The sequence below is a fragment of the Malus sylvestris genome, chromosome 12 (assembly GCF_916048215.2).
Source record: "Malus sylvestris chromosome 12, drMalSylv7.2, whole genome shotgun sequence".
Lineage (NCBI taxonomy): Eukaryota > Viridiplantae > Streptophyta > Magnoliopsida > Rosales > Rosaceae > Malus > Malus sylvestris.
The window spans coordinates 49,631-64,084 of record NC_062271.1 but is presented as its reverse complement, the minus strand read 5'-3'; the positions used below and the strand labels follow the sequence as shown (position 1 = coordinate 64,084).

Genomic DNA, 14,454 nt, shown 5'->3' with positions numbered 1-14,454 from the left:
GTGGAAGCTCACATAGCCAACTTTGAAGTACGACGAATCCTGGTAGACACGAGGGCTTCGGTCAATATCATGTTTGCTGAAGCTTTCAAGGCACTTAATGTAGTTGAACACTTGCTCGATCGCTCGATTTCCCCTTTGATAAGCTTCTCCGATGATATCGTGCAACCTTTGGCGAGCATACACTTACCTTTCACCATTGGTACAGGCCCTTACACAGCTACCTTTACCACTAACTTCCTGGTGGTTGATTATCCAATGGCATACAATGTCATCTTGGGACGCACAAGCATCAATGATCTCAAGGCCATGGTATCCACACATATGTTGTTGATGAAATTTTCAACCCCCTATGGCAATGGTTACATCAGAGGAGATCAACTTAGTGCACGATCATGTTACAACACTTCGGTCAAGCAACAGCATCTGCCTGTGCCCAAGGAAACCCTTTTTATACACGACCAAGTCATAAAGACCAGCCCAGATGAAGCCAACTTGGATCTTCACGGTGGCAACAGTCAACCCGACGATCCTCGATATGACTCTTTCACCCAGCAAGCACAACCCGCTGAAGAGTTGGAGAAGGTCTCTATCTCAAAAGATTATCCAAATCGCATGGTGAAGATTGGCACCACTTTGTCACCACCCATTCGGTTGGTATTGATCTCTTTTTTGCAAGAGAACACTAAAGTCTTTGCCTAGTCATACAAGGATATGCCAGGCATCTCTCCCGATATAATCTGTCATCGCTTAAGTATTGACCCCAAGACCAAGCTAGTGAGACAGAAGCGAAGATCTTATGACGCTGAACGATACAAGGCAATGAAGGTAGAAGTTGAAAAACTCAAAGGCATAGGCTTCGTCCACGAAGTCAATTATCCAACGTGGGTAGCAAATGTTGTCCTTGTTAAGAAGAATCCGACCAAAGAAAGTCTCCTGCTCCAAAAGGTCTAGTGGAGAATGTGTGTCGATTACACCGACCCAAACAAATGATACCTGAAGGATAGTTTTCCTCTTCCTCTCATAGACAGACTTATAGACTCTACAGTAGGATGTGAACTCCTGAGCTTCATGGATGCTTACTCAGGATACAACCAAATCTTCATGAACCCTCCGGACTAAGAACACACAGCCTTCACTACTGACAGAGGACTATATTGCTACAAAGTCATGCCCTTCGGCCTAAAGAATGCAGGAGCGACTTATCAGAGACTGGTCAATTCAATGTTCGTCGAACAAATTGGGAAGAGCATGGAAGTTTACGTTGATGATATGCTAGTCAAGAGCAAACATGCTGACAACCACATCACCAACTTATCTGAAACTTTCACCATTCTGAAGAGGTATCGAATGAGGTTGAACCCCAACAAATGTTGCTTCGGCGTAGGCTCTGACAAATTCTTAGGCTTCATGATAAGCCAACGAGGCATTGAGGCTAATCCCGAGAAGATCAAAGCAATCCTCGACATGAAGGAACCAGTAACTTCAAAAGACATCCAGAGCCTTACTGGCAAGGTGGTAGCCTTAACTAAGTTCGTCTCTAAGGCCACCGACAAATGTGCTCTTTTCTTCAAAGCACTTAAGGGAAGTAAGAAGTACATTACATGGACTGATGAATGTGCTGAGGCATTCAAAAACCTCAAAGACTACATGAGTAAAGCCCTTTTGCTCTCTAAACCTGAGGTTGGTGACACTCTCATTATCTATCTGTCGATATCGGCTTCAACAATAAGTTCCGTTCTCATTCAAAATGATGGTAATGTCGAACGGCCTGTCTACTACGCTAGTAAGGCTTTACAAAATGCGGAGGCATGATACTCCAACATTGAGAAATTGGCTCTAGCATTGGTCATGTCTGCTCGAAAACTTCGCCCTTACTTCCAAGCACACTCTATCATCGTGCTTACCAATCATCCACTTCGACAGATACTCCAAAGTCCTGACACTTCCGGGCGAATGATCAAATGGGCGATAGCATTGGGTGAGTTTGACATCTCCTACCAACCAAAGCCAGCTAAGAAGGACCAAGCAGTGGCAGACTTCATTGCCGACTTCACATATCTTGTTGACATTGTTTCTACGCTTAAAGAAGTGGTTTCATTACCCTCGGAAGCTCAGAAAATAGAACCAACAGTCCCAGCATGGAGTCTATATGTTGATGGCTCGTCCAACCAACAGGGTTATGGAGCAAGACTAGTCCTTACGACCCCTGACAAAGTGGTTATGGAGTATGCTCTTCGTTTCAAATTCAAGGCGTCGAACAATGAGGCCAAATATGAAGCCCTCCTAGCAGGCTTACGTTTGGCGAAACACCTTGGGGTTAAACGAATTGATATCTTCAGTGACTCCCAATTGGTGGTTAACCAGGTCACCAACAACTTTGACGCTAAAGATAGCTCCATGGCAGCATATCTGGCACAAACACAATTGTTGCTTAAGCACTTCTACTACCAAATCACCCAAATTCCTCAAGCGGCAAACAGTCATGCAGATGCTTTGGCTCGCCTCGCCTTAGCGGTGGAAGACAAGATTGGGAGAAAAATTCAGGTCAAATTGTTGGCAGCACCAAGCACTATGGCTGCGGAAGTGTGCAACTTACAACAAGGAGATAGTTGGATTACCCCGATTTATAAATTCCTTGCTCATGGCACCCTTCCAAATGACAAAGTTCAAGCTAAGCAGATTCGATACAAGGCTACCCGTTACTTGATCATTAATGACCAACTCTACAAGTGGGGTTTTAACCTACCATACCTAAGATGCCTTACGCCTGCAAAGGCGGAAACTGTCCTTCGGGAAATACATGAAGGAGTCTGCAGAGATCATGCTGGATCTCGATCCCTAGCATACAAGGCTTTTCGTCAAGGATACTACTGGCCAACACTCCACCAAGATGCCATCAGAATATCACGCTCATGTGATAAGTGTCAACGCTACACAACTATCCCTCACTCCCCTCCCAAGCCGCTCACTCCTATGATCAGCCTTTGGCCCTTTGCCCAATGAGAACTTGATTTGATCGGCCCAATGCTAGCAAGGAAGGGCAAGGTTCACTATGCAATCTTTGCTACTTCACAAAGTGGGCTGAAGTAGAACCTTTGGCAACCATTACTGAGGTAAAAATAGAAGACTTCGTATGGAAGAACATCCTTTGCAGCTTCGACATTCCCAATGTGATAGTCACTGACAACGGGCAACAGTTCGACAACAATAAGTTCAGGATGTTTTGCGCTAAGTTCAACATTAACTTATGTTTTGCCTCTCCAGCCCATCCCCATTCTAATGGATAAGTTGAAGCCATCAACAAAATAATCAAGCGGACTTTGAAAACCAGCTTGGACAAGGCTAAAGGTTGTTGGCCAGAATTTGTACCCCAAGTTCTTTGGTCATACCGCACTTTGTATTGGACATCAACAGGAGAAACCCCATTCTCAATTGTCTTTGGTACAGAGGCAGTTGTCCCAGTTGAGCTTAAGCAAGCAACGTTCCGAGTCCAGAACTACGTTCAAAGCGAAAATGACAAACAACTTACCCTCAACTTAGATCTAGTCGAGGAACACAGAAACCAGGCTCACTTGAGGAATGTTGCCTACAAGCAGCGCATCTCCAACTACTATGACTCAAGGGTCAAACCTCGTTCTTTCAAAATGGGGGACTGGGTATTGAAGAAAAGATTACTCTGCGACAGAGTCCCGAGTGAAGGAACATTTAGTCCAAACTGGGATGGACTGTTTGAAGTTGTTGGCATCAGTCGCCTTGGCTCCTACAAGCTTAGAAGCTCCGATGGTAAGACCCTTGGCCATCCATGGAACGCTGATCACTTGAAGTACTATTACAAGTAAACTCACATTGTACAAGTGTTAAGCTTCAGCCGTTCGGCATCCTATGTAATGAAGACTATTTAGCATGAATTCAATAAAGAGGTGATTTAGACAACTTGATCCTAATCCTTTTACATTCCTAGCAATGAAACACTCGGGTTCAAAGCTTCAACATGAATGCTTTCAACATGAAACAAAGTCTAAGTATATGTCAACAAGATTATACAAATAAACGAACAGCTTCACAGTATATTCGTTCAATCATACATTCCAACACATTCATACATAAGCCAACTGTGCTTTGAAAGGGTTCAACATATTTTGTGTCATTCGACACTTGCTACAATGTGCCTAGACACCTTGCCCTTATTCTCACCAACCAGGTGATGAAATGTGAAGAAGGAACTCATCTTCATGCCACCAACCAGGTGATGAAATGTACAACTAGTACTCTCCTTTATGCCACCAACCAGGTGATGAAATGTACAACCCGTACTCTAATATCATTTTGCAACTTGCCACTCATGCCACCAACCAGGTGATAAAATGGACAACCCGTACTCTCCTTCATGCCACCAACCAGGTGATGAAATGTACAACTCGTACTCTAATATCATTTGGCAACTTGCCATTCATGCCACCAACCAGGTGATGAAATGTACAACCCATACTCTCTTTCATGCCACCAACCAGGTGATGAAATGTACAACCCGTACTCTAATATCATTTGGCAACTTGCCACTCATGCCACCAACCAGGTGAAGAATGAACTCATTTTCATGCCACCAACCAGGTGATGAAATGTACAACTTGTACTCACTTTCATGCCACCAACCAGGTGATGAAATGTACAACCTGTACTCTAATATCATTTGGCAACTTGCCATTCATGCCACCAACCAAGGGAAGAAGGAACTCACCTTCGTACCACCAACCAAGTGATGAAAGCAACTCACCATTCACTCCACCTACTAGAAGACTAGTGGTACAACTTGTACATGTGAACTCCTAGCATTCACAAATAATCAAAAACCCTCAAGCTTGACAACTCAACTAAGGGAGCACTTATGCCCAACAAGAGTTATAGTCACAAACAAAGTCTTATTACAAGCCAACAACAACTTCAGTGCATGGCATACAAAGATCAAGCTATTCAGCTCTTTTGCATCTGCTTCAAACATTTCACATCTGTAACAATGCAAACATTACAACTCGTAGAAAGCTTCACACACTCTTGATCAAGACAGTGTGAAGCAAAACCAATTTATGGTGCCAACAAGAGATTCATCAATGGAGGGCAACCATAATTCTCAAAAACTTCACACACTCTTGATCAAGACAGTGTAAAGCAAAACCAATTTATGGTGCCAACAAGAGATTCATCAATGGAGGGCAACCACAATTCTCAAAAGCTTCACACACTCTTGATCAAGACAGTGTAAAGCAAAACCAATTTATGATGCCAACAAGAGCTTCATCAATAGAGGGCAACCACAATTCTCAAAAGCTACACACACTTTTGATTAAGACAATGTGAAGCAAAACTGATTTATGGTGCCAACAAGAGCTTCATCAAAGGAATTCAACCACAATTCTCAAAAGCTTCACACACTCTTGATCAAGACAGTGTGAAGCAAAACCAATTTATGGTGCCAATAAGAACTTGATCAATGGATGGCAACCATAATTCTCAAAAGCTTCACACATTCTTGATCAAGACAGTGTGAAGCAAAACCAATTTATGGTGCCAACAAGAGCTTCATCAAAGGAGTTCAACCACAATTCTCAAAAGCTTCACACACTCTTGATCAAGACAGTGCGAAGTAAAACCAATTTATGGTACCAACAAGAGCTTCATCAATGGAGGACAACCACAATTCTCAAAAGCTTCACACACTCTTGATCAAGACAGTGTGAAGCAAAACCAATTTATGGTGCCAACAAAAGCTTCACCAAAAGAGTTCAACCATAATTCTCAAAAGCTTCACACACTCTTGATTAAGACAGTGTGAAGTAAAACCAATTTATGGTGCCAACAAAAGCTTCATCAATGGAGGGCAACTACAATTCTCAAACCTTCGAAGCAAAATTCAATTTATAAGGTTGATCTAAAACCTTCGACTACTACAAGGTGTGGCTTGCATCACAATCTCTTGCTCAACAGTGTGGAAGCAAAATTTGTATATGTTGTCTCTCCCACATTTTCAAATTTCTAGTTTCCAAAAAATTAAAAAATAAAAATAAAAGGGAAATTCAACAAAGCTTCATCAATGGAGGATAACTACAAATTCTCAAAAGCTTCACACTATCTTGATCAAGATAGTGTGAAGCAAAATCAATTCATTGTACCCAACAAAAGCTTCACCAACAAAAGTTTCAACTCCAAAGCTTCACCTACAAAGTTTCATCAATGGAGGACAACAACAAATTCTCAAAAGTTTCACACTATCTTGATCAAGATAGTGTGAAGCAAAATCAATTCATGGTACCCAACAAAAGCTTCAACTCCAAAGCTTCACCTACAAAGCTTCAACTCCAAAGCTTCACCTACAAAAGCTTCAACACAAAAGCTTCCAAAGTTTCACCTACAAAAGCTTCAACACAAAAGATTCACCCACAAAAGCTTCAACACAAAGGCTTCACCTACAAAAGCTTGACCCACAAAAGCTTACCCTATAAAAGCTTCACCCACAAAAGCTTCACCCACAAAAGCTTCACCCACAAAAGCTTCACCCACAAAAGCTTCACCTACAAAAGCTTCACCCACAAAAGCTTCACCTACAAAAGCTTCACCTACAAAAGCTTCACCCACAAAAGCTTGACCCACAAAAGCTTGACCCACAAAAGCTTGACCCACAAAAGCTTCACCCACAAAAGCTTCACCTACAAAAGCTTGACCCACAAAAGCTTCACCTACAAAGCTTCAACACAAAACTTCACCTACAAAAGCTTCACACTATCTTGATCAAGATAGTGTGAAGCAAAATCAATTCATGGTGCCCAACAAAACTTCAACCTCAAAGCTTCACCTACAAAGCCTCACCTACAAAGCTTTAAATATATATATATATATATATATATATATATATATATATATTTGGAAATTCAAAAATTCAAAAATTTGAAAATTCGAAAATTCAAAAATTCGAAAATTCGAAAATTCGAAAAAAAAAATTTCGAAAAAAAAAAATTGCCTAAGCCTCCTCTTCTTTAGGCTTAACAACTTTCATAACAAATATATATGAAGAAGGAGTTTTGGGCTACCACTTAGAAAGGAAATGTCTCATTCGTTAACTCCCTCGACCGGAAACTTGGGGGACTCCTACCATATGCTACTGCACTTTGATACTCGGAAGTCTCACGACCACTCAGTGACTTGGATTTTTCAAGTCTCCAAACGTGAAGTTTTCCTCACTCAGGAAATTAAGGGAGCACTACCTCAACCTACATGCTTTACTCACAAAGCTTCAACATACAAGCTTCAACAAAAGGAAAAATTCAAAGAACTTAGTGAAGAAGGCCTTGGTGTATTTAACACAATACGTTGAAATGAAGCAAACCTTGTTTATTGATATCTCCGATAAGTTACAAATATGTACATATACATGAATCAAAATAAACAAACAAGAGGGAGCCTTCACAAAGGTTGCTCAGGAGAAGTCTCAGCAGTCGGCAGAGCCCCAGAAAGAGGAGGCACCAGAGGGTGATTATTCGGAGTCTTAGTGCTAGGCAAAACCCCAAAAGGAGGAGGCACCAAAGGTTGATCATTTGGAGCTTCATTACGCGGTACAGCCCCAGAAGACGAAGGCAATAAATGCCTTTGGAACAAACCCACAAACCTCTGATGATCAAGTAAAATCTGACCATCAGATTCCTGCAGCTGGTCGAGCTTTCTCTTTATGTTTGTAGCATAGTCATGTGCGAGCCTGTGCAACTGTTTATTCTCATGCTTAAGCTCTCTGATCTCTTGTTTGAGACTTAGCACTTCAGCCGCCAATGATTCAACTTGGCGGGTTCGAGCAAATAGGCGTTGGGCCATATTAGACACAGAACCTACACACTGAACACTGAGAGCCAGAGAATCCTTAACAGCCAACTCATCAGACCGTTTGGAAAGTAGTCTGTTATCTTTGGGACTGAGAATGTTCCTGGCCACCACCGCAGTGGTCATATCATTCTTCATCACAAAGTCCCCAATGGTAAGAGGACCATTAGGGGATAAGAAGGATGGGCATCATATGTTGTCTTGAGAAGGCATGGCTGCCTCTTCACCAAAGTTAAAGTCAAAACGACGGTCGGATGGGCCAGACATTCTCAGAAATGATGAAGGAGAAATGAGGTGCAATAAATCTCTGAAGTAAAGGGAAAATTCCTACAAGCAATAACTCTCTGAATGTACTCCTTACACACAATTGGTGCCTTTATAAAAGAAAGGGCAACAGGGCCGTTGGTTCAAAAAATCGAAGAGGCACCACTCTCCAGATTCCGAAGAGACACCACTCTCCGGATTTCGAAGAGGCACCACTTTCCACACGCAACATCAGCTCCTCGGGTACCACAGATAACTTTGCCAAAGATCTCTGACAAAGTTTAGCCACAAAAATTTTGAAGGTCCAGCTACCCTACTATTACCCACAAGGGTAAAAGAATAGCACCACTGCTTGATAACTAGAAAGTCCCAATATGTGTCAACCTCCGTGCTCCGTGGCAAGGCAAATTGGCAAAAATGCCCAACCTTTACTCACATTCGAGAAAACACTCCCAACAAGATTGCTTGCTCAAAAATTGAAGAGGCACCGCCCTCCAAATCTCGATAGCCAGATTCTCAATAGGATTACTTTCTCAAAAATCGAAGAGACACAGCTCTTCGAATCTCAATAGTCAGACTCCCAACACGATTGCTTTCTCAAAAATCGAAGAGGCACCGTTCTCTGAATCTCGAGAGCCAGATCCCCGACAGGATTGCTTGTTCGAAAATCGAAGAGGCACCGCTCTCCGAACTTCGAGAGCCAGATTTCCTTGGATAAAGCTTGTCTGCAATCTTCACATGCAACATCAGCTTTCCATATACCACAGACCACTTTTTCAAAGCGCTCTGACAAAGTTAAAACATGTGAAGCTTGCAGCTCCCACTACATTGCTATGACCAAAAAGGGTAAACGAATAGCATTATTACTTGCTCAAAAATCGAAGAGGCACTGCCCTCCAAATCTCGAGAGCCAGACTCCTAATAGGATTACTTTCTCAAAAATCGAAGAGGCACCGCTCTCCGAATCTCAAGAGCCAGACTTCCAACAGGATTGCTTTCTCAAAAATCGAAGAGGCACCGCTCTCCGAATCTCGAGAGCCAGATCCTCGACAGGATTGCTTGTTCGAAAATCGAAGAGGCATCGCTCTCTGAACTTTGAGAGCCAGATTTCCTTGGATAAAGTTTGTCTGCAATCTTCACACGCAACATCAGCTTTCCACATACCACATACCACTTTTTCAAACTGCTCTGACAAAGTTAAAACACGTGAAGCTTGTAGCTCCTACTACATTGCTACGACCAAGAAGGGTAAAGGAATAACACTACTACTTGTTGTTAGGGAGACTCCTATATATGCCAACCTCCATCCTCCACAGCCAGGCAAACCTACAAATTAAAAAAATGCTCAACTTTTCTTCAATTCCGAAAGGGCACTCTCAGCAGAGTCTCTTGAAATACTCAGCTTCTTTTCCTCCTGATAATACCTCTACAAACAAGCCACACCAAAGCAAGAGTATCTCGTATCATCAGGGTTAAAAGCAAGAGTATCTCATATCATGCTTTTTCCCTGTCTTTTCCTTTGGCCTTGTTCTTACCTGCACGGCAAGGAGAAAGAGAACAATCAGTTAGCACTTGGAATCAAGCTTCCAGTCAGGAACTGACTGCCTGGAACCCCTTGCCTGACTACTTACCTGGCATTGCTCTCGAGTACTCATCTTCAACATCTTATGCTTCCATAAAAGATACCACATCTGCTTGAGGAATAGATAGGGCAAGTGAGAAGGATACAATGAAGCATGTGGAGACAACTGCAACAGAACACGTGCCGATTCATCCACTACTTCGTCAACAGCAAAAGTATCCCATATCATCAAGGTTGAACGCACTCTTGATTTGATGGACTTGTTTTGACCCTCAAATTTTTTAGTCGGCCTTATACTCTGGAGGAAACCAGAAAACCCTCCAGCCCAGTTTAAGAATAAGCCTGTAGAAAGTTACTTCTTCAAAAGCAAAAGTATCTCATATCATCTCTTCTTCATTTGCCTTTCCTTATCCTTGTTGCTGTTTACGACACAAAGAGAAGGAGAACAATCAACCGGAAGCCGAAGTTGAACCTCTGATCCAGGTTGCTTGCTTGGAAGTCTGATTGCTTACCTTGTCTGTTACCTCTTTCGGCAAATCTCCTAGCTCAGCGACTTGGGGGACTCCTACTATAGGGTTTTGTATCGCACTTGACCAAGCCCGAAACTACAAGTAAGCTTCAAGTGAAATTGATACATTACCTTATGCATCTTCATCGGTTAAAGGTACCACCCCTGGATGGAAGAAAAGTACTTCCAGAGAAGATGACACATCTACGTATGAGACAGATAAGGCAAGTGAAAATGATACCACACTTCGGTACTTAGAAGTTTCATGATTACTCAATGGCTTGGATCTTGCAAGTCCCCAACCGAGGAGCTTCCCTTTCTCGGGAACTTAGGGGAGAACTGTTTGTACCATACTTGACCAATCCCAAAACTACTAAGTATCAGTCAACGTTATACAGTCAAGGACCCAGAAGAGTTTCCCTCTAAGCAGGAGGCCAATCACAGCGCGACACGTGTCGACATCAGAAGTTAATCATAGCGCGACACGTGTCAACAGCTGAAGTCAATCACAACACGACACGTGTCAATGTCAAAATGAAACTAGAAACTCTCTTCTATAAATAAAGATCATTCTCTCACAATATTTCCTAATGTCATTTGTACTACATCATTCACTAGTACTCACTAAAGGACAGCTTGAACCTATGTACTTGTGTAACCCTTCACAATTAATGAGAACTCCTCTACTCTGTGGACGTAGCCAATTTGGGTGAACCACGTACATCTTGTGTTTGCTTCCCTGTCCCTATCCATTTACTTACTTATCCACACTAGTGACCGGAGCAACCTAGCGAAGGTCACAAACTTAACACTTTCTGTTGTACCAAAGTCCTCACTGATTTTGTGCATCAACATACTTATTTCCCTAACATATATTAATAGCATTTAAATCAAAGCAATATTTTGCCTTTCTTTGAATAGAAATCGTTCAATTTTCATTATAAATTCTTTAACAGTGTTGTCAAGTTCCAGAGCTATTCCCTTTTTTCTTGTTGAAATCTCATACATGTTAATTGTCATCCCAAATTCAAATTGTATTCAACAAATAAGTTATAAATTTCTTTAGTTCTCTATTGTTTCTTCTTTATTCTACATCATACATGAGAGTTGCGGTTTGTAAAGTTTTTATTGACCTCATTGAATTTAATAGTATAGGCGACGAAGTTATAAATATAATACAATGATTTTAAAACATAAAAACTCATCGTGGGCAATTATAATTTTTGTGAATATGTAATATTATCTATGCATGTTATGTTGGACATTTGATTACTTTTAATATATATATAATTAACATGATGTTTAGTAGATTTGTAAATACTAAAATAAAATAAAATAAAATAAATAAATAAAAGAAGATGAACAACTTCTTTTTTTAGATTTTTTTTTTCTTAATTTGTTTTTGTCCCCATGGTCTTCATCTTGTCTTTTTTTCAAGTGTTTTTTTTTAACAAACAATATTGTCTACACTACAGAGAGGGGATGACTTAGCTTCACAATGTGTTAGTAATATTGTTGTTCGAATTCGCCTTTTTAAAAAAGTGTTTAATGAATTTTAATTTTTATATACTAATAAAGTTTTTCTATATTAGTTTCAAGTAATTGATAAAGGTAAATTAGTAAGTTTATAAGCCAAATTTTGACTGAACGGGTTATATGAAAGTAAATTAAAACTTGAGAGGTGGTTTGTGTAATGTTTCAAACGTGAGGGAATTTTGTGAAAACTCATTAAACCTTAATGCGAGTTTAGTGTGATTAACTCGAGGTTATTGTTTGATAGATGTGTGGTTACAAAAATTATTTTTGACTTATGTTGGTACCACAAATATTGAGCCTCAAACTTTGACACATTGTGCCTCATTACCCAGCCCATAATTATGTAAAAGGAGGAGCCCCTTATTTTATAAAATGGGACTCCTCCCCCCTCACAAATCAGACTCTGGGATACCCCCAAAACATACAAGTCTCAAACAACTCAGAGACAACACTGTCTTCCTCAGGAGGACTCCTATCCTCCGAATTTTGTACATCAACAACTCAGTTATTTTTATTGAAAGTTGTAAGAATACAAAAAATTGCATTAATTACTGATCATGTTTGTTTTTAATATGTAGCCATTGAAAAAAGAGAGACACTAGTCTGAAACCGTGAATTGAACCGAAGAATCAACATTATTACACTCTCCAAGATTGAATTCGCATTTGGTACGATTTTCGGGCACGATCCAGTCCAGTATTTGCCGCTCAAACTATGGATCGAATATATGGTTCGATCCGATTCTTAAAACCACATATATAAATAAAAAATCTTTTTCCCATTTCCTTCATATTGGGCCGTGATGGGCCCATGTCCATCCTAAAACACAGCCTAGTAATCTCCAGTCTTCTTCACCAACAGATGTGCAGCTTTACAGACCCAGGTCGCTTCGGTTCCCCGAGGGACCATAACTGTTTTTTCAAGCTTTTCTTACTATTGATTTTGGCATCGAAGCCTCCCTTGCTTGTTCATCTTCCTCGTTGCGCTGGTGCTACATAAATTCTGTGCTACCTCTCTCAGTCACCAAACTGATTTTCCTCCCTGCTCCAGGCTCCAGAGGATAATAATTTCACAGCCTTTGGTTTTATGGGTAAGATTTTAAAAGAAAAAATTGATTTGCTTTTCCAACAGCTATATCGTTAAGGCTTTTTATTTTTTATTTTTGGTGTGAATTTCGTTAAGATTTTTGAATTTGAAATCTTTGTTTGTATATATGAACCTTTTGTGCGATTTGAGTAGATGCAATGGACTGTATGTGGTAAATACCCTCTTTTGGTGTGATTATATTTTAATCTCTGTTCACTTAGCTGTTAATGACTTAATGTATTTGAGAATTAATGAATCATATTCATATCATGTGCAACACTGCGTTAGGAATGTTAACCTAACTTACGTGTTTGTAATTGTATCTTTACCAGGTCATCCAACATGCTATATAAATCTTAAATCGGATAGGGAAGAACATAAATATTCAACTTTGCAGTAATGGTAATGATTTTACACAACACAGTGACTGAGAAAGCAAAATCAATTCTAAGAGTAATCAAAGTAAATTGGGGCACCAAACAACCCATAACATGGTAATGATTTTGTTAACTTTGAATTCTTCGCATAGGACATACCCATGGAGTAAAAGGTTTACCTTGTGTTATTGTTCGTTCAACTTTCTGTTGCATTAAACATTCAATCTTGGAACACTTTTACCTCAAAAACCACATGTAATGCTGATTCTTCGTGTATTGTTGGAGAGTGTATTAACTGGTGGTGTGAAAAATTACTAACTAGCTCACTTTCTAGATGGAAGATAGAATAAATGGGCATTGTGTGAATGCATAAGATTTTAATTTCTGCTAAATTAAATTTAAAATGTGAGAGCGGTAAGTATAGAATCACAGTTCTATTCGATGTTGTTTCGTGATAATGCAATTTGAACCTAAAAATATAGGATAATGCTAGAGAGACCAAATTTTGTAGACTAAATTTGCAAACTAAAAGATGTGTCACGAATAAGAAATAAGCACGTTAATCAACACTTATGTAATAATCCACTCATCAACTTCCATGTCATCTAGTTTACAAAATTTGGTGTACAAATTTAGTCTCCCTAGCTTACCTAAAAATATAACTTATATAACAATGACAGTCAATCTGTTACTTTGCAAAGTGCTCTTACATGATCTCTGTTTGTGTTTGCAAGATACCATTATTTGGAAGTTAAGTCTTACGGGAAAAATACGAATGAAACTTGTGAAGACTAGGTGTCAATAGGATGTAGTAATATTAAAGAAAGGATTATGGATAGAATACACTTCAAATGGATTTGATGTAACTATATACCAGGAATCAGTTAAATCTGCATCTCCTTTATTATTAACCGAATCCCTATATTTGAACTTTGAAGTCATTCCTTCCGAGTGGGTCCACAAGTGTAAATTGGTATGAATGTGGAAGAAGATTGAAAGAAAAAAGAATTCAGTATTATATATAGGGTACCCTGGCTGTCCATTGTCCAAAAAGAAAGATTTGACTGTAGAAATTCTGTGTATCTGGTCGTTAGTACTCAGTTGAAGGTTGGTCTTCGGTTGGTGTTTGAGATATGTTGTTGTTTCGCCTATCAATGTTTCGTGGTTTCATCCTTCATCAAAGTGATATGTTAAACTGTACTTTGTGAAGAAGTTGATGATGGGTGGAACTTTGATCC

The 14,454-nt window shown here is 40.1% G+C and overlaps 1 protein-coding gene across 6 annotated transcripts in view; it reads left to right on the top strand.

The window, feature by feature from the left end:
• LOC126593136 (uncharacterized) overlaps positions 1–14,454 on the top strand; it is an 85,196-nt gene that overhangs the window by 68,152 nt on the left and 2,590 nt on the right. For 2 of the 6 annotated variants that reach the window (XM_050259034.1, XM_050259036.1), the window contains exon 1: positions 12,589–12,843. The exons of 2 other annotated variants lie outside the window; for them this stretch is intronic. In XM_050259034.1, coding sequence (XP_050114991.1) covers positions 12,840–12,843 — 4 coding nt within the window. In that variant the 5' untranslated portion in view covers positions 12,589–12,839. Of the gene's footprint in view, positions 1–12,587; positions 12,844–13,171; positions 13,334–14,454 lie in introns of those variants that run through there. 2 more of the 6 variants (XM_050259038.1, XM_050259032.1) reach the window with 2 other exon arrangements.